Source organism: Varroa destructor, unplaced genomic scaffold (assembly GCF_002443255.2).
Source record: "Varroa destructor unplaced genomic scaffold, Vdes_3.0 BEIS01000004.1, whole genome shotgun sequence".
NCBI classification, from domain to species: Eukaryota; Metazoa; Arthropoda; class Arachnida; order Mesostigmata; family Varroidae; genus Varroa; species Varroa destructor.
This window is the reverse complement of record NW_019211457.1, coordinates 12,346,354-12,367,609: the sequence shown is the minus strand read 5'-3', so window position 1 is coordinate 12,367,609 and position 21,256 is coordinate 12,346,354. Positions and strand designations below refer to the sequence as shown.

The following is a 21,256-nucleotide window of genomic DNA, read 5'->3' as shown; positions in this document are numbered from 1 at the left end:
TTATTCGGATTACGCGGATAATCACAGAAAAACGCGCTAAACACGAATTCTTTTGCAAAATCGGTGAAGCAAGTGCTCTCTCAACAAAAGCTTCCAAAAGCAAAAAGCTCTTCATACTGCCGCATAACACAGGTAGCGTAGTAGACAATTGCTCTAACTCAGGAGGAATCAAACAACTTCACTAACAGATTTAGATATTAAGGCATTTAACGACGTTCTGCCAATGAACTAAAGCTAAAATACTGCGTGGCAGGCAAACGCCCACCGCATGTTTAAAGTTAATGCTGAGCCCAAAAGGGAAAAATAGCCTTACGCAGCTGTACAATATCTGTATGTTGACTATATATTCATTTTAGAGAACTCTGTGGAAAATAATTTTGCAAATATTCTTTGGAAATGCAGATCGCTGGAAATAGTAAGACGACAGACAAGTAGCCTTCGGCATGCGCAGATTAACTTGTTCGCATTGTACCCCGTGCTATTAATGTACAGCAACATATAAACCGCAATGACGTTTATCTATGTGGCATTTTGTTTCGTATGTACTACGAATACAAAGCTTTATAATGCGAACACATTCTGGTTTAACTAAAGGGAACTTTTAGGTGACGAAGCTAAAAACAGTATATACAAAATCAATATTTAGCATGTAAACGATAAAACATTTGTTTATTCTAAGCAAATGCTAGCGAGCTCGATGAGTGGAAGGGAAAATGCTGGCTAGAAATCCACTCGTTTGACGCGGTGGGTTGAAAACTACCCCGAACCTGCTGGAACTGATCATTATTTCCATGCCTATATTGTGTGAGTTCATTGACACATTGCTACCAGAACGATAACCAGAGACTAGTAATACCGTGGCAGTGTACGCTGCCTCATGGTCTGATAAATATTAGCAATACTGCTAGCAGAGCCACGAAAGATGGAAAGCAAAATCAGAGTTCTTTTCATTGACATGAATGAGTCGCTTCCACAGGTAGTGGTAGTCAATGTATTAGACGCTGTATTGTAGATTTCTGTGGCACAATAAGTATCGCGTCTGATAAACGCGTCCATTGTTGGCATTAATCGAGGCATAGATTAGGCGACCAATGTTAATAAATCGTCCCACTGATCCTAAAGTTTTCATTGTTTAGTTGTCAATCGTTTCCCGCTATAATTTTTTCTTTTTTTTGGATAGGAAACAAGTCAGGAAAGCGTAAGGGAGCTTTTCTTTAAAGGAAAACAAGCCAAAAGTGTACCGTGTAACGAGGAACGTTTCACATTTGTACATATGCGTACGTACATTCGGAATATAAAATACATCATCACTGTGTAATGCAAACCTAGCCGCTCTAGGAGAATTTATATATATATATAGAAAAGGAGAGAGAGAGAGAAAGAGAGAGAAAAAAAGGTCATGGTTAATAATAATAAGACACAAAAATGAATTATTATAGACTATGAATGTGTAAATGTTAATGAAAAAGTTAGTGATACGGGAAACACAATTGATTCTTGAACTCTATGACAACGGTACTAACCGTGTAACTACAAATTACGGTATGACAAACAGGAGTTATTTAATTCACAATCGTTGAATAATAAAGTGTATGCATGTGGAAGTATGTATGTGGACAGTTACAAGAATGTAAAGGCCCAAAAAAGCGCGAGAATGAAGAGATTGAAGATGTCAAACCTTGTTCAAATAAAGGATATGGCAAACCTAACAAAGGCCCCCAAGGATAATGAGTACAACGACCGCAAGGTTAAGGCGGTTGATTAGAATGTAGGCATTTTTATTGATAGGCCTGTGACATCTGTAATGATTCAATATTGCAAATTTGGCCGAGGGTAGAAACACAATAGACCGACATTAACTAAACAGCAATAGGAGATCTCGGAAATAAACTAAAAGTTTCAAGTTGTAACTAGCAAATTGTAATTAAGATTATGACGAGAGTTATATATGAAAGTTAGAGAAAAGGAGAGCATGACAGAGAAGGGCATCAATAGAGAAAAACCAAAAGGTTTTGTGGGAGACGAAAAGTGGATTACCTAATAAAATATTAATAGCATACAAACAACTATCTCATTCATCTGTTCTGCCAGTATAGGAGTATGTTTTGACGACCTATGAAAATAACTTATTTCTCGCTTCGAAGTTGAGCTTCTGTAGTGGCGTCACAAAGTGTAAATATATACATCAAGAAAAATTTCATAATCTCAATAAAATAGAAGTATGTTAAATTTGTAACTCGATAATTCTGGTGAGATCAAAACTAAACTCTACATTATCTCTATTAGGTTCCCGCCTCGTATATAAGGCAGTCTTCTTGTTTCCACAGTAGTGGAGCTGAGACGTCATTAAGACTAGAACCCGAAAGACATCAGAAAATCGATATTATCAGGAATCGGCCGAATATTTACTACAATTTTCTTTGTATTTCACAAGACAACCGGCATCGCTTCGGTAAAAGATGTAGTTTTGTTAAGGGAAACGACCGAAAAAAGACGGTGTGCATTACGAATTACTCTAGTCCTGAAAGCAAAAGGTGTGTTAGCGGTAAAAAAAAGTCCGCCAACAACGCTTAAGGACTCAATCACCTTCCTAACCCATTTTACAGTGCATTCGGGTTTTCTTCGAAACATAGAGGTTCCTTTTGTAAATTGCACGCGAAAGCAAATAATGCAACAATGGCGCATACAGCCCACGGACGTATCTTCCTCCTGACAGATTTAAGTCCTCACTGACCGCAGTAATCTGATACCGGCCCTGGACTTGTAAAATTTTGGGAGCAAATTAGCTAAAGCGTAAGCTAAAGCGTACGCCAGGCACCAATGCAACCAGCGATCTTAAGGTACCACACTTAAAATTGTAATAATTGTAACCTGTTTATTTTAAGTAATATTTGTAGAACAAATACAATATAAATACCATTCTTTATTACCAAGCTTTATTGGCCTTTTATATTCGGATATGTCATGAAATAGAAGTAGTAAATGCGGTTGTTTTTAGTGTAGCACCAAAGGCATACTGCTGCAAGTCCGACGTATCTCCCTCCAAATTATATCATCAAACTTCTGCGTAGGTAGTAAAGAGTCAGCCTCATGGCTCGGCCAAAAAAGATTTCTCTAATGTTTGTATAGTATAAAATGATAGATCTCTATTATTGAGGAGGTTTGTTCGATGTTTCGTCAAGTCAAGGCCCGCCACTGCTAATTGGCTAGCGACTAATAATCACGTCGATGTCATTTTATCGTCCCTTGTCTGTGCGAGACACCATATGGTCAGGCTTGGGCTACTCACACAAGATAAGACGAAAATGCAGTAATTCTATGCAAAACTAACTAAAGGATTAAAATATCTTCTCAAACTGGTATCGAATCAATAGCCCAAGCAGAGCTGATAGAAAAACCGCTTCAGTTTCTTCAAATTATACCTCCCCCATGTCGGAACAAAGAATCTTTGCGAAACTGCCCCCGGATAAAGAAGACAATGACAATCTGAGTTTTCTATACAATTTTTTCAATAATGTGCAGCAGCAATAGATCGAGATCTGCAACTCATTGTATTAGCCAAAGTGAAGTCACCCCGCTAAGAGGAAAGCAATGGCGGCCTAATTATGACCAAATTTCTGTTCCTTCTGCGAGTCAGAGCAGCAGACATTCGATAAGTCGATACCACTCGGGCATAGAAGGGTGCAATCATTATCAAGCGTAAGTCTTAGTACCTATTTGAAGGAAAATAGTTCTTAAAACATGCAAAAAGAGTCGTTAAGTGTAGTATGATTACGCGACGTGCACATAATTGATGAATCTTTCTAATCAATTTGATAATTATCCTGGTCAAAGTGGGGCTGTCCACTTGAACCAACAATGACAATTTAATTATGAATAGATATTCGTGTTCTGTGAAAAGATCTACTGGGTAACTGCCACCCAAGTACCGCTTGGGCATTACAAGTACCATTCATTAGGATACATAGATATTTCAAACAGAGTCAAATGTAATCCGCTTTGCCAAATTTCGCATATGAATGTAAATTAATTGCATAAATTACTTAAGATACACTACAACTAAGTAGATTACCTACATTAAAAACATACTGTCAAATTCGCGTCAGGCTCTCTTGAAGCACGGGAAGACTCAGCACTCTAATGCTGCCAACTCTCGGCTTCGCTAATACCCGATTTATTCTTTACATAAACAAATATTTCAGAAGTTCTGGGGTAGCATTCTATAATCTTTTGCCAGTCGGTTGACGCAATCATCGGACTCCCCCATACGACGGATAGCGCCGCAAATGGCTAAAGCTTTTGTCTTATAAGTGGTGCTACCGCTTTCGTTGAGCATGGCGAGCTCGAGCTGAATTGAAGCATGATCCTTTGCGTGGATAATGCGGTTTGAGGTAGAGCTGTAAGATAGGTACGAGTAGCCAAATTATTAGTGTGTTCCTTTTGCTATATCATTGACAAATAAAATTTCAACCTACAAACACAACATACAAGTGACCATACATATGAAACGCATTATCAACATCAAACACTCAAACAGTTAAGGATGTTTTTTGCCAAATCGTCACAACGAGCAAAGGATTTTTGTTCAGTCGATGTAAGTTGTATTAGCAGGTCACCAAATGAAACAATTGGAACGCTAATTTTCCGTGGCCACTTTGATGTCAACTTAAGCAAGTTAAGGACTCGTCAATACTAATCCCTAGATTTTGAACTACAGCCACCTGATGTGAGAAATGACTAAATTATAGCCATACACACAACATTGCGGTCGTTTGTATACTAGGCCATCAAAGAACCACGTAAAGTAAACACCAGCAGCCATTTTCGTCCTACAACGTTTACCACTTGATGGGTGGATTCCATAACACAACACAAAGCAAACACTTTCTCTAGTTGCTAGACTTATTAACACACTGAGAGAAGCTTTTCAAATGGATATTAGGCTTCTCATAGAACGTATTTTTAGACAGGTTTAAAAACAATATGCTAACATTCTTTTTACTTTAATAAGATATGGGAAATGCTTAACCGCATGCAGTAATATGGAAGTAACTTATGGATGTAGTTTTTACACCAAACTCGGCCTCAAAGTACTATTAGGCAAAATTCCAAATGTCGCCTGCGACGAATTCACTGAGCCAGGTAAGGAAAATTCAACCAAAATAAGGCTTGTAATGGAACCTGTGTCCAACGCTTTTCTGTCTTCATCCATACATGACGGATGAAGAGTTTCTTCAAGATGCTTCAGGTAGATTCTATTAGCATTCGACTCATGGGCTTAATAAAGTCATCTACGATTTTTACTGTTAAAGATGTCGACGGCACTTACCACTTTCTGGGAATGTACATATCTACAATCTCTTTAGCATCATTTTCCATGACTGAGGTCGCACGATGGACTTCTGAAAGGAAAAGAATGTATTAAGGCGGAGTTTGATGTAATAGAGTCGAAAAAAATAGAATACGCCATCCATTCGACTGAATCAAGTAAGTTTATATCTAATCTCTATTCGCTTCAGTACTCTGCCGTAGTGATCACTGATCATCATTTACGGTTTTGTATAAATCTAACAAAATAGACATAGTTTCAAGCCAAATTTTACCCTGGCGATGTAAACACCACGAGGCCAACAACAAAAAGGAAACCGAAACGGAACTGAACAGAGACAACAATTCGTGATCAACGGCTTAAGGAGAAGCTTCAGCGATGCTAGAGTAAGCGATTCAATTGTGCAAACTCTTAGCTTATCTCTTCCATTATTTTGCCTAGAAATTATTGTCCATAACGTACCACATACGTTGTAACAGTTTGCACATTTTTTTGTCTTAAGTCAAAGTTTCCAAAACAATTGTTGATTTTTTTCTCATTGACCAAGCTTCTACTCAACAGTGAGGCCATCACTCATAATCAGTGCTACATTCACTATGACGATTGGACTAGCATAAGAAAAAACTATGAGTTTGGGGGGATAATATTTATCACAGGATTAACGTCTCTCCAGTCGTAGAGTTTTCTGGCTTTATATTAGGCAAAAGACGCTATCAATAATATATGTGGGCAAATCACCGTATCGAAACCACCCGCTTCAAAAAGATGTCGAATGTAATCGAACGAAAGCTCAGCCAAAAACTACAAAACATCTAGAAGATCAAAAGAAGATTTCATGTGTAAAGAATTTCACCTGCCTGCATAGACTGTTAGGTAAGAAGATGATGTTTTATTTGAGTGAGGATTACTTTATTTAATGATAAAAATCGTTTTAGGTTCAAGCAAATTCTCTTCTCTTATAGTTTGTGTTAATGCGATGCCGTCCATTCCATCTGATGATTGATATAAAAACGTTCTATTACTGTGTACCGTATGCTGTTTACTGTATTATTGGCTGACTGTTCGACCATCCTGCAAAACTTTCTATGTCTGAACCACTTTTTCGACGGAAACAGATTGAAAAAAATGTCAGTTGGTTAGAAGAACGGATCTTCCAGCAGCCGGTTCTTTCATCCTGATCCATTTTCAACTTTAAATAATTATTATCAGGTAAGATGGCAACCTCCCAAAATACCCTTCCTTTGTCTCTGTATTCCTTTAAATATCAACTAAGACGCTTACGAGCTGATCTTAATCGCTGTGCCATTACCGCAAGGTTTATACTACAGTTTAAGTATTATTCGATTCTGCACCTTCATGTGTACGGAATATGACTTGACGAATCCGTGTAAAATAAAGTATGTTTATATGAAGAAATACTTAAAAGAAGACTGCCCTTCAGGAAGGAAAATTCTTCTCTTCCTGATCCACTATAGTAGCATTTAAAGCATCGGAGTGTTCACCGGTACCAAATCTGCACGGTTGTTTGTTTATGTGTACGAAAATCTTTAACAAAGTTGCATAAAAAATCATATTAAAAAAAATTATCAGAACAGTCGTAAACGTATTATGCGCGGAGATCGATATATAATTAAAACTAATTTCTGGGTATGAAATAGGAAAGGTTATGTTTTAAAGTAACTCAGTGAATTTTATGTGGAAAAGTTTCTATTATGTGCCGTATGAATGAAATCAGGATCGGTTATAACCATATAATCGGCCATCATCTAGTGCTAAAACTCTAGATTTATATGAGGTGTAGCTTAGTTTAAATTCCGAAGGCAAACAAAGGTTGGGGAGTCGTTTTAGAGGAAGTAGTTCGCACATATTTCTATAAGCGCACCACATTAACAGTGTTTTAATATCGGAGGAGTTCCAGTAGTCGCATGAAGCAAATTACCACTCCGTATATCTGTATATGCACAATATAGCGCGTCTTACTTCAGATCTTTTTATGCCTTCGTATTAAAAACTGTTTCTAAACAAAAACAAATATTTTAGCGAATTTTCTTGCATGTGCTAGTAATAGCATTTCTAAGGCTGAAGTTTATTCAATACAATTACTATAGACAGCGACTTCAGCTTCAATTGTGGATTTAAAGCACTATTTAGTTATTTAAAACAGTCCTTTTGTAGTTTGCACATAACTTGTTAGTTTTAATCATACATAAAACGATACAGCTAAGTGTTAACTCCTTGAAGTGTTACTCAAATAGGGTATATAAAAGAAATGGCAGCGGAAATAATTAATTGAGTTGATAGTAAGCCAGAAGTCTAAAAAATGTAATATATTAAAAAATTAAAAGATAAAAAAATTAGGAAGACATAAAAAGAGGTCAAAAGCTTAAAAGGATTACTGACACGTAAGTTAATAAAAACAAGTTGTCTGTATGAACCAACTGACAATTGGTTAACAGCCGTTTTGAAAAGAAAATTACAATTATCAAATAAACTCTCAAGGTAAGCTTTAAGAGTTAACCCTTTTAAGCTTTCGGCCACTTTAGGAAATCGTTAGTTATTTTGGGCCCTTAAGTGTTAGGCCATATATCGCTTGATTAATGGTGTTTTAGGCTACGAATTAAAGCTGTGATTGCGATGAATTGTTGTTATATCCAGTAAATAAGGCCATTAGGAAAAAAACTGTTTTGAAATAATTCTTTTCGTTTGGATACAGTCATAGGAACAAAGCATAAGAAATAACACTAGTTTAGGTGCCATTTTCTGCATACATATAAACATTAACTAATAAGAGTGTTAATGATATTTTGTATTAGCAACATTACTGTTATTTTATTAGGGTCCACACAGTTGTACTGCAAGACGACAACTAAATATATGCATGTTGTATATATTGCTCTAGTTGCTCTAAAACATTACATAAATGTATACTCAGCATCGAATCTAGTTCTACGTTTTTTGTACAATATTTTCTTTGAAGTTTCCTTGGGATCTCTTTCATATTTCTCTTGAAATTCTTAATTAGCATAAGACCATAATCTAATCAGTTTGTTATTTATTAAGGTACATTTGACAGCGTGATAGTTTAATAATTAATATAGCTTTAATAGCTATATTAATCTTTCTTCATTAACTTAATTAGCTTCTTCTTTGTTCGTTTGTAGATACATAACTGGAAAATATAACAAACACGAAGACGCTATGGAGGACGAACAACGACGTCGTCAAATTGAGGAAGAGATGGCACGATTTGAACAGGAGATTCTCCAGGTTCAACAGACATTGCCACCTCCACCGCCCCCGCCGCCCCCACCTCCTCCTTTACCATCAGCCGTTCCGGCTAGTGGTCCACCAACACCTGCAAATCTCTTTATTCCTCCACAGTTGCAGCGTAATCTCGCCGGCTTGCGACCACCACCGATGCCTCCAATGATGATGCCACCTAAACCGCCGTCTATAATGGCACCGAAACACCCTCCTCCTTCGATGATGCCCCCGGATCCATCGATGTTAATGGGACCTGGGGACACATCCATGATGGGTATGCCCCCGCCACCAGAACAGCTAATAATGTCGATGCCCCCAATAGGGATGCCGCCTAAGCCATCTATAATGGGAATGCCTCCTAGGCCATCATCTTTAATGATCCCGTCGCGTCTTCGTCACCCACATCAGCCACCACCAATGTGTTCACCAATGCGACCGCCGCAATTTCAGGCTGAGTCCACCGCGACGCCGACAACGATCACTGGGAAACCGGCTGTCACCGTTTACAGTGCACCCCCGAAGAAGGCTGCCGATCTGGAAGCAGATGAAATTCTAGCGGCATTGCAGAAAGCCGAAGCAGAACTCAAGGAAGCCAAAAACAACAACAGCCTAGCAAATGAAAAAGCTAACTGCGGTGCGATTACCCTCCAAACAGCGCCGTCTGCGCTTAAAGTAACGGGTCAGCTTGCTTCGTCCATCGTCGCGGCGCAGGCGAGCAGTGCGGCTGTTATTACAGCTGGACCTCCAGTGTCAGCGGTCGGCAACGGGAGTGAAGACACACCAAAAAAGAAGAGCAAGAAAGTAATTCGTATGGCTGGTCAACAGGTGTGGGAAGACAGCTCGTTAGCCGAATGGGATCCCGATGACTTCCGAATATTCTGCGGTGATCTTGGCAATGATGTTACTGATGATATGTTAACACGAGTGTTCTCAAAGTATCCGACGTTTGCTCGAGCAAAAGTTATCAGAGACAAACGCACGAATAAAAGTAAGGGGTACGGCTTTGTCAGCTTTAAGGAACCGCAAGGATTTATCAAGGCTATGCGTGAGCTGAATGGGAAATATGTCGGTAGTCGACCGATCAAATTACGAAAAAGTACATGGAACGAGAGAAATATCGACGTGGTAAAAAAGAAAATCAAGGATAAACAAAAACTTGGCCTTCTATAGGATCATTCATGAATATGTTGCAAGACAGATAGTCGTATTCATCTACCCTTAAGCGTGTAATTAGCTTGTCCAATGTGACTAGACGTGCTATACGTAGGGTCGAAAAAGTTACCCCAAGAATGTCGTCGAAAGGCCACTTTGTCAAAAATCTTCGTCTGAGTTACCGGGTTCCAAGTACAAAGTTCTTGTGATTTGTACGTGGTGAAACGAACATTGCACATGCATATAATGTCTCAAGTATGGCTTTATTCGAATAAAGCCGGACGAAAATTGTGTTGTTTACAAACCGGTCTTTGTAGATTTTTATGGACCAGTCTATGAATCAGCGAGACAGATCATTTTGGATCCTGTAGAAGTTGGGGTTTTTTTTAGCGACCGTAGAGTTGATAGTTCGGATGACATTATTGGAGATTAAAATAATCGATATGCATCACTGATTATCAAATTGGCTTTGGCAGACTTGAGGAAACGAAGAATCGTCTTTCTGCGGTATCTATCGTTGAATTAATTTAAGTAACAATGTTTAACTGGACAACTGTAATGAATAGGAATATCATCTTGAAATTAAAGCGAGTTGTTGGCCTAGCCATTAGAGGGTAACTTTCCTCTTTGATTTGAGAAATAAGCCAGAAGAGGCTGAGACAGACGAGTGATAGTATTTGATTATACCGAAGTGGAAAAGCATGATGCACGCGCTTTGCTAAATGTAGATAAACATGTGTAGTTAAAGCGTATATAACAATGAAAAATTCATATTTAAATAAACACAAGCGCATCGCGTCGCTATAATTGATACATTGCTGTAATACTATCTGAGTTGTTTTGTGCTTATTATTCCGTATATTAGACTAACGAAAGTGATACATTATAGACGCTTGTTAAAATCGGAGTTGAGCGCTTATGTAAGAAGCCTTTATTGAAATGCATTTTGTGGGGAAAAGCAGATTGTACAAGCCTTAATACGGCAAGCTCTATGAAATACTTATTGTTTGGAACCAAAAAAAATATCGTGTTTTTTTATTTGGCCTGATGTGATCAGATGCAGTTGCTGGGCTTCGGCATCTTCTTGGCATAATGATTTGTTCTGATAACAAAATGGCCCCTGAGGGCAATTCAACCAAGGAATACTCAAGTTTTTAATATTCTCTATTGGTGCAAGCAATTTTTGATGGTTTATTTTTTTTTTAATGCACATAGATGTTGGCTGCTATTGGCCAATGACTGGGTTCAGTGGTAGTAACCGTTATGTAGATTTGGTTATTAGAAGTGTTCCGAAAGCATAGATACTTTGTGAAACTAGCAGCCTCATAAAAAGTCATATAATAACTTTTATTCAATATCTGTCTATCCTTTGTATTGCAACGCTGCAGAAAATATACCATGTCATTACGCGCGACAGATGGCGACGAAAAGGCAGTCCAAGACGATGTCGAGGCAACCCCCGCATTGACTTCAACAGCAGCAGTTCTAACGTCTACATCACACCATTTGCCAAACTTGCCTGCCAAAGATCAGCTCATGTACACAGCTTGTTATTGTGAAGAAAATATATATAAGCTATGCGAACTCATCAAGAACAAGTGCGTGATTATAATAGCCAAGAATGATCAGGTCCTAAAACCTATAGTACTTCTTTTTTATTTTCATTATGAATATTAATTAGTATAATTCATACTGAGTCATAATAAGTTAAATTTCGCCAGGTTAAGCATTCACTATTGAACCATTATTAAGGGTGTGTTTCACACAAGATTATTACGTAACTGTTTCATACTGTTATAAATTTAAGCAGCGTTTTTAACAACTATTATCATCAGCTCTATATTCTGAATTACATTAGCTAATAATACTAAGACTATTACAGTAAGCAGACTAATTTTATTATGATAGTAATTACTTAGATAATAAGTAATAAATAATACTCTTATATTCCTTATATTAATCTAAACAGTATGGACTCTTCCCTATCTCGGTGTGCGACATAGAACATAAATGATACTATAGCATTTGTATGATCGTTTCGTTTTTAATTAACAGGGAGACCGAATTGTTAGATTCATGTTACGTAGCATTTATTTCAAATGCCTCACAAACCGTTCCATTGTGGCGACAAAGAGCTGGTGATCAAGCAAATGACGGACATATTATTTGGGACTATCACGTTATTATGGTGAGTATTGATTTGGCATGATTCGTCTTTACCTGACTCTGTCCTTCTAGAACGCCGCTATGCAATGATAGTGGTGACGACAATTTTTAAAATTGGTTATTGTGCTTCTTTTCCTATTCCGCAATAAGCAACGAATTTGAAGACTCTACCGTGAAAATCACTGCTAAACTGACTCAAAAACAGAAAGTTTAAACAAATCGTGATTGCAGAGAGGTCACCAATGCTGACTAAAGTATGTCAACAAAGTGAATACGGAGTTTTTGGTCTAGCAAATACAGGGATTCGATAATTTAGACTTCAATATGAAATAAGAGACCAAGCACACCCTAAAAAAGTAAGTGTACTTGAGCAGGTGTCACCTGCCAATAGGACAATGCCTTAATAACGACCTGCCGAACCTATTTCAGATCTACTACCATGAGTCGTGTAACGGCTGCACTTACGTCTACGACCTAGATACGACGTTAGCGTTTCCCGTACCTCTGGAAGAATATGTTTGGAAAGCGTTCAAGCCCCAAGTGCCTCTTAAACACGGCTTTAGGAGACACATCCGGTACAATCTATAGGAAGTGATGAAACTACCATAATATCATAATGAATTATTCTATAGTCAATACAAGTAATGAATAATTGTGTATTACTTTTCATCGCAGTAGTAAGTTCTCTTTTCACTTTTTGCTGTTTAATTAATGAAACTTAGTTCTCACCATGAAATCCCGTCGTGCAGGTGTCTTGGCGCTCGCGATTATCTAGCTACCTTTGCTTCAAACAGACAACGAATGCGCCGCCCAGATGGCGCGTGGATCAAGCCGCCACCGCCCTATGCGCCCATCGCTAATACTATTTCTTCCAATAATCTTGAATGGTGGGTGAATTTATAAATCTACTTCATGACTAATTAAGTGCTTGTTGCTTTAATTGAAGCCCTCGCGCACGTCGTATAACAATAATGTGTTTCTGAAGCTTAAATGCTTTTTGCTTACAATCCCACCAAGAAACAGTGACTGACAGTATCTACGCAAAGTCAGATTAATTAATTTTAGAAGTGACAAATAAGGCAAATATTTCACCCCTTACAATAATTCGCTTCCACAATATTTAGAGCGTTTGGTATAGCCTTCAAAGCAGAGGCCTATACTTTCTCAAGTAATCATCAAAAGAAGAACAACTCTGGACGTATTTACTGCGCTAAGTTTTTGTTATTCTCTTGTTTGTTGTCTTTACCTTCTCTTGTGTTTTAAAGGCAATGAAATATTACAATTTAGCATTGGAAGACTCTCTTGCTCCTTCAGTCTACAAGCACGTTGTTATGATCTTATCCCGATCGCATGATCCTACTTCGGTGCGAATTTGAATTAGATCTAGCATTCATTAAATAGCACAATTTCAATATTTTATAAGGTAAACATAGCACTTAAAATGAAAATTCTAACGCTATAAATAACAAAAAGGAACCCACTTAAAAATTAAAAGTTTAGCAAAAAATTCATGATAGAGAAATCGGTTCCCGTTCATTTCTTAGAGATTCTCTTCCCGCCTTAATGAGCATCACTGATTTTTCTAAAATTATTATTATTTTTAAAATCGCATTATGGAAGTCCTAATGCATTAATTCATAGGTACAAGCTAGATTAATAAAAAAATTAAAAGTAAAGTAGTAATTAATGTCTCAATTCGACTGCAGTGAAAATTAACTATATAAAAGATACCACGTCGTTTATACGTCCATTTTATGCGCGACGAATGGTAGTTGTAGTTGTAAACGGAGTAGTTTCTACTATTCACATATAAATTTATATTTCTATAGAACTTCGCGCGTGAATTTAATTCGAACTCTGGATATATTAATTGAGATTGAAGAATTTCGTTATTATATTCAAGGGTGGACATTAGGAAAACGAGCACATTCAGCATGAAGCTCACAGTAATTAATAATAATAGCATACCTTAATCAAATTTGCAACTAGACCACTACGTCAATTTGCACGTATTCTATATAATAAGCATCGGGAACTCTATAATAATTTGAAGTTCTCGACGTAAGCACCTAACTTAGTTTTCTGGTACATGACGCCAATGTAACAGTGAAACAATCCTCCAACATCATTCTGGTTATCACATATAGAATTAGAGTTTGAAACATCGTATATAAATGCGGGGTATACGGTCGATGAAGACCATCATGTCCACTTGAGCGATTGCCTCAGGTGAAATCGCCATCTGGTTTCTATACCCGAGAAGCATTTTCCTTAGGCAAGCTTTTCAAACTTACATTAGTCAGCTTACATATCGTGGTTTTACGAGTGAAGACAGCAAGGATATAGCCTTCGTATATCCATATCCAGAGAGCATATGCCTTTTAAATTACTCTTAATTTATGCAAGTAATTATTTGAACCCATATGCCCGATTAAATATCTAAATCCAATGTGGGACTATTTGATACTATCTACAATGTTATCGCTGTAACTCCAGTGTAAGCAACACAAGAACGCCTGAATAGTGTTTTGTGGCCATAATACTCGGAAGTGCAGTATCATCAGTCACATAATTGTAATGATAGGCTGCGTTTCCAACTGTTGTTTCGACCAAGTCAAATTAGAAGTTGTCGATGATAAGGAATCATAATTAGGTAATGAATAATGCACGTAATTAGTATTGATAATGATGCTACTGTACTGTTTTTGATATTATGTGAACTATGTGCAGGTTCATTGACATGCGTTCTAGCAACGGTGTACCCGGAATCGTCCTTAATCAGTTCAACTTTTGCAAGCAGTTCAACGCTCATCTTGATCGATACCTCTTCGGTGGAGTCAAAAACGAGAACATCGGCTGACTTCATCCTCCATTAAGCAAATGAACTAGTGTTAGTTACACATTTGTATTCATAACAAGAAACATCTCTTCGTTGGAATCGTCTGCTCTGTCTTAATGGTTTGCCTACTTAATTGGTACTTAGTAAAATCTGTTTTCGCTCTATAACATCATAAAATCAGGTTATAACGCAGAGTGTATTTTTTTGCAGTTGTTCTTGTAAAACCCTTGTAAAACTAGCTGTTTCCGTTAAGATTCTTATTATGACTACCTCTATGGAAGCCTTTCAATTGTACTGTTATTCTGTTACGCCTAACTATTTTGGTTAAAACTAGTATAAGGTTTAAAGCCACCTACTAGGTGTCCTGCAACAACCTGAAGTCCACTCACTCTTTTCAAATCTCGTTTTTTCCCGATTCGTAACATCAGGTCGGCGGCAGTACGAAACTGGACAAGGGATCAGAAGTGGTGACGGCATCTGCAAATTCGCTAATTAGCGAATTAGGGTTAGCTGAACGGATACATTTAGCGGGAATAACGTGGTAATTAAAATGTTAGATGATGATGCATAACCTGCTAGTAATTATCATTATGAGTAAATGTTTGAAAATGTTGGTATAAAATACTGTACGCATGCGTGTACGATTTGCCCTAATTCCAAACACCCATTGCTATCGTCGGTGGGCGCTCTCTTCATTCAACCTGCATATAATCAACTAATATAGAGTCTGTAAAAACCGGTGTCCTCAACAAGAAACGCCGTTGCATCGACGAGCCTGACACAAAATTTATTAGTGCCAATGAAATCTATATTTTTAGCTAGTTTCTGAATTCTCTGTTTCGATGATGTACTATTTGATTACAGGCGCCAAGTGACAACCATCATTTAAGGAGCTGGGAAGTAAAAACCATCTGTATATTAAAAACCAATTTGTCTAGAATGTTAGAAGCCTTCTGTACAATGCATTTAGAATGACGTTTAGGAAACGAAGTGAAACGATGACTGAGAAAACGTCGTCGTGAAAAAAGAAACGTCGTTGTATGCAGAAATACCTTTTATTCAATACTGTCGTATTTTATGATTTCTTAAAAAAGACGAAGGTAAAATTTACGAGGATTTATTTTTAAAAAAATGTTCAATTTTATGTGAAAGCGAAGTATATGCAAGTAACTTTTAGTAGTTTTTAGGAATACATCGGCGTGCCAACGCTTTAACGATATCGATTTAGTATGTGTACTCATTATTTAATATATAGTATTAGATTTCCTTGTTTCGCTAGAACATTAGAAATATAGAGTCTTGATCAACTGCTTTACATGTGCAAAATTAAGTTTCTTCGGTAGTTTCCTACGAACCCACAAAATGCGAATCGCGAACACTACGGCACATCTAAGAAAAGTACGGGAATACTTGTATAACGCGTATCGTGCATACGTATCGTTTTGGCGGTGTAAGTTTATACCAAACCAACGTGTCTGTTGACAGAGATAGCATTTATGTCGTGAAAGATCAAGAACAGAATTAGACGACGGGCGTGTATACCGGGCGCGCGGACAGTTTCACATAATTCTAGTGAACTTCACTCAGGAGCCAAAGAAGCCTAAACTCTACGATGCGCAACACTTTCCATTCAGACGGGAATACCAGTGCGAATCACATCAAAGTGGATTTGAAATCAATTTTTGTCCATATGGGTATGATGATGCTGGTAACCAAGTTCGAGTTATCATCCAAGCGAACAGGAAAATTTGGTGGTTATCAAGCTAAAACAATTCTAAGCCAGGGTATTTGATTGAAACGGTACAGGTGTTCATAGTAAATTGGACTTCGGCATACGTAAGCATCCATATACTGTCGAAAAGTCTAATAATAGGAATCGATGCAGAACATCGTATCGCCAACTAAAGTCGCCGTAAAGGACTTACTAGCGACTAGTTTTGTTATAATTAGCCGACGTTTAGTCACCCTAATTGAAAAAAGATAAAATGTGCTGACTGTTTTAAGTCTAACAGAAGAGATTACAGTACATTGGAGCAGTGCCGTTGGATTTGCCATTACTAGGCCTAAGCTGAATATGGCTGGTGAGCATCACCACTGATTGGAAAAGTAGCCATACTGATTCGTTCGAAGTCAATATATTCTGAGCCTATTTATCTAATTTATTTTATTTTAAGTTATTTATTTCACTGTACTGTAACAATAAATACAGTAAACATACACAGTATAACCTTAGTAGTTACGATGCAATTATTTTGAGGTTTCGTGTTTGGCTAACGTTGCGTTGTTCACCTCCTTGTTTCTATATAAATTTATGCATTTGTACTTGGGTTGGTATATTCAATACATTTCATATATTAAGTAGTCGAATAATATCGTGGCAGGTAAAGAAATGTACTATGGCAAAGCAGCAGGTCACAATCCGACTTTAGGCCACTGCACCTATTTTCAAATGGTACTTGTAATATCACACGTTGCTAGAAACGATAGACCAATCTTTTCCATAAATACGTCTTATAAAATCTCATAATTCCTGTGCTAACCAGAAAAAGGAGAATAAATCAAAGTAGTCGTTGATTCGAATCGCTTTTCGAATTCTAGGTCCAGCACGCCATTAGGGCTTCTTTCACACCGAAATTTGATTTCCCAAAACCAACTGTGCTTTCCTAACGCATCTAGCTATTTCAGCTATGTGAAGAAATTCTCGGGACCATTTGTAGCTTTAAGGACTTGCTTGCCCTAAGAAAGGTCTAGCCGGGGTTGGCCCTGCTATCAAAACTTTTGCCAGTAGACCTGTAAAACAGTAGCAGCCATATACTATGGCGACCATTCGCTAACGCTGAAATTTGGACCAGTAATGCTCACATGTTCATGATGATTATGAGAAGCATTAAAAGGAATCGTTCAGACCACTCCTCCCTTTAAGTTACTTTTAGAAAGTGTAAGTAGCTGTATGGGAAGAATTTGAAACTAGTTTGGAATGCTCATTGACATGTTACTATATGTTAAATGTAGTTTATATATACAGTAGATATGTTACTAAGCTATCAGGTTTTTACTCGTAGTAACATAAAAAACACTTAACAGTGGTTTGCAGCTGCCAAATATTTGCCCTGCAGCGAATAGCAGCACCACACCTGGTTCGTTAAATGAGACAGAGATAAAATTATTCAAGGCTACGCTGATATAATTTAGTTATTTACAATTTTGTATCTCTTAAAAAACCTAGCCACTGCAGAATGCTTAAATCAGCGCATCTTTAAACATCGTGATAGGCATGTTCACGTCAAATGAATACAGGAAGACATGCTTCACGTATTTAATACCACAACTATCAAAGTATTCTGTGGAATAGATGAGTGCTTAAAAATGCCGCGTTTGTATATTTCATTGCGTGATTAAATAAACTGGGATCAGTTGAAATGAGATGAGTATTCTACAGGCCTTGAAACAAACAATGAATCTAAAGACTTACGAAATATGAGTGACGTTCTTGGGATCTCTTCATTGTGAGTACTGGCAGTAACTCGTAGTTTCGTTTACCCTCCGACGCAGACTTTTCAACATATTAAACCAAATAACTCTTTTTTTTTTTCGCTTTTTTTTTTATCCGTGTCGGTCTCAGCAGACAGGTAAATAGTATAGCTTATCTTAAGACAACATAAAAACTCTCTTTTGTTTGCTTATATGAATGCACTCTTCGTTAGACAGATCACCCACGTCATATGTAACCTTTTTAAGATACGTATGCGATTATGAGATATAATAATATACACGGTTGTCGGATTTCATTCTTTGATTCACTACAGTCTGAGGATTTTCCTTCGTATTTACGTTCTACACGGGGGGCAGAGACATTTGATAATATCGTGAAAAGGATTAGCTTTGACTCGATCAAATGGAACAGTTTTTTTATGTCAGGCGTATACAGATACGTACAGGCGTAGATAGATGTAGTAGAATAAAGCATTGTTCACGATTATTGAATCAGTCATATCAAGTACATTATTTTCTTCGCTGCAAATATTTAGTTGGTCTTAGTTTTAGAGGATACAAAAACGCTACCCTTTACGCTATTACAGGTACAATGGTACCAGGATTCAGGGCAACGGGATAATGGCTAGGTTTATTTACAATGTGACACTTAGGACAAGATGGATATTCACACACTCTTCCGATACTGCACTGCCAACGTTACAATGCTCAGAGAGAGAAATGAGAAATCGTTAAGCACAAGCGATAATTGGTAGTTAAATAGAGACGAAAAAGAAGTGCGTAGACTTCTCATCGACCACGACTCTTCTACCGCTTAAATTGTTTTTACTTACAATATACACATTTTTATATTTTGAAGCGTGTTTATTTGATTAAAGCTAGGCTATCCTGAAATCTTTGCCCAAACATTCTGGTCTGAGGTTCATGGATTCTCAAATTGTTTATGGAAAGCTCATTCGACATTTATTGTACTCATAAATTTACATAGATACTTTTCCAAATAAAAATCATACGGCTCAACATCCCAAACGTCATTTTGTAGTGACATTTATAATGTCGATGGACCAAACAGATGTTTAAACAGAGGAAAGAAAAATATCAAAATTCGCTTTTTTCTTGACTTGACTGAAAATAAATTTTCAACTTTTGCACATGAACATACGACGCCATCTCCATTGAAAACTAGTAAACAATAAATATTGATTACATAAATTCAGGTATTCCTTCATTTTTATAGAAACGAATCATTGCGTAAATTATTATTTATAGTAGTTGTGGAAGAGTACTATAACTATTATGACATTTATATATTTACATATAAAGAAAAAAGGTATTGACCGAATTTCTTTCTAAGTAGCTTCAAGGTCACATAGCTAATGTAATATAGGTCAGCGTTCGTGTTATTTGAAAGTCGATGTTTGACAGTGTTAGATGTGCTAAAATTGTTGGAGCCCCTTTAGTCAGAGTTAAGATGGAGCGTTTTGGTGCCCTTTATATTCTCACAAGGATAAAGGCCAGCATGCTGCTGTGTGTTATTTATAGTCAATATGCGTTATAGGAAGAAGTGATCCAGGGATGATTCAGTCGCTTTTGTTTAGGAAATTTCTATATGAAAGATGCTCCTCGTAGTAGTCAACCAGCAACGAAAAAAAGTAATAAAGTTATTTTGAAAGTTTAGCAAGACGTACACGCGAGTAGTCATGGTATTGCCAAGGAACCAAAGAGTTCTACACTATTCGAAGATAACAGATTACAGAATGAAGCTCGAAATTTAAATGTTACTCGGATTGATGCATAATGATTTATTCGTTCGTAGTTCTCTCTGCGGAACCCTTCGGAAACGCAACTAAATCGAGTTACTTCTAACGCAGTTGATTATGGCTGACGAAAAAATGGGAGCACACAAAAATAAAACACAAATGAAAGAATAAAAAGTGATCCACAATTCGTGACAAAGTTCAGATAGATGCCAACAAAGATGATACAGTGTGTTTGGTGGAATAGGAAATGAATCACTGTCGTGTAGTAAATCGATCGATTTAGGTTATACCGTAAACAACAAACAATATTATAACAAGCTATAAAAGAATCGACTTTATTTTATGAATTCACGGATTATCTGAACGGATATTTACGGATTTAATGAACAGAAAAGGCACCATTTTTTGCCATGACAATGTCAGACCACATACGTCTTTTACTACTTCTCAGTGTTTCGAGTTTCTTACGTCCGGTATCGTCGTTAGGCATTTCATCAAACGGGTGACTCTTAGCAAGAAACGAATCGTGTGGTAATGCTCGGATTTGAACCTAGGCCCTAATAGGTCCCTAGGATTAACACGCAACTAACTTGTCCGGTCACATTCTTAGCTACTACTACTAATTGAGAAAATCTGGATGGAAGATTTTAAATACATTCTTTGTATAGCCCTTGTCTTGCACCATCAGTTATTTACAAAGCTCTTAATGAGATGGTTATGTTACCAGAAGAAGGCCAAAAAGTCAAAACGACGCGGATTTAGTTTCACAGTATTATTTGGAAAAACTAAAAGAATACTTGGTTCAATTTTGACCTGAAGCAGTCAATACATTTTTAAAAACGTACATTTTATAAACTTAAAGTGAATTTTAAAACTGCATTCTACGAAAAATGTTACATTCGTTTTATCGGTTTTTTTATTGCAAATTTGTTGATTGTCAATAAAATATTGGATGTAGATACAACCCCTCAACAAAAGGCTTTGTAATATACAGTCATTTGGTAATCAAATAAAGCCACCTAGAATTTTGACACGTCGTTGAGTTTGGCCAAAAGTACCTCCGCATCCGAACCTGCGAGCGGTTTTTTTTCTTTGTAAAGGATGCCTTCCTCCACTTTTAGTTAAATGTTCGTATATAAGGACGCTAGGGAAACATTTCAAGCTGTTATAGGAATCTGTTGAAAACATGTACCGAAATTTGATGCGCAATTGCTGTTCACCACAACATGTATCAGCGTTGAATTCATTATGAAT

General features: G+C 37.2%; 3 protein-coding genes across 5 annotated transcripts; 2 read left to right on the top strand and 1 right to left on the bottom strand.

The window, feature by feature from the left end:
* Positions 1-4,096: 4,096 nt before the first annotated feature.
* Positions 4,097-5,694, bottom strand: RpS21 (ribosomal protein S21). Of its 2 annotated transcripts, none has more exons than XM_022803546.2 (3): positions 5,604-5,694; positions 5,330-5,402; positions 4,097-4,397 (listed from the first exon to the last, which is right to left on the bottom strand). In XM_022803546.2, exons 2-3 carry the CDS (start codon positions 5,377-5,379, stop codon positions 4,199-4,201), a joined length of 249 nt encoding a protein of 82 aa, XP_022659281.1. In that variant the 5' UTR covers positions 5,380-5,402; positions 5,604-5,694; the 3' UTR covers positions 4,097-4,198. The 2 variants fall into 2 exon arrangements, with proteins under 2 accessions (XP_022659281.1, XP_086843891.1); XM_086987765.1 differs by having other exon boundaries at positions 5,330-5,399; positions 5,604-5,664.
* A 159-nt stretch (positions 5,695-5,853) lies between these two features.
* On the top strand, positions 5,854-10,579 carry LOC111249539 (uncharacterized). 2 transcript variants are annotated; one of them, XM_022803543.2, is made up of 3 exons: positions 5,854-6,202; positions 6,445-6,538; positions 8,491-10,579. In XM_022803543.2, exon 3 carries the CDS (start codon positions 8,528-8,530, stop codon positions 9,761-9,763), a length of 1,236 nt encoding a protein of 411 aa, XP_022659278.1. In that variant the 5' UTR covers positions 5,854-6,202; positions 6,445-6,538; positions 8,491-8,527; the 3' UTR covers positions 9,764-10,579. The 2 variants fall into 2 exon arrangements, with proteins under 2 accessions (XP_022659278.1, XP_022659277.1); XM_022803542.2 differs by lacking the exon at positions 6,445-6,538 and having other exon boundaries at positions 5,859-6,202.
* A 564-nt stretch (positions 10,580-11,143) lies between these two features.
* Positions 11,144-14,771, top strand: tun (N-terminal glutamine amidase tungus). The gene is made up of 5 exons (XM_086986595.1): positions 11,144-11,283; positions 11,801-11,933; positions 12,341-12,486; positions 12,661-12,798; positions 14,642-14,771. The coding sequence occupies exons 1-5, from the start codon at positions 11,144-11,146 to the stop codon at positions 14,769-14,771; spliced, it is 687 nt and encodes a 228-aa protein (XP_086842721.1).
* Positions 14,772-21,256: the final 6,485 nt, after the last annotated feature.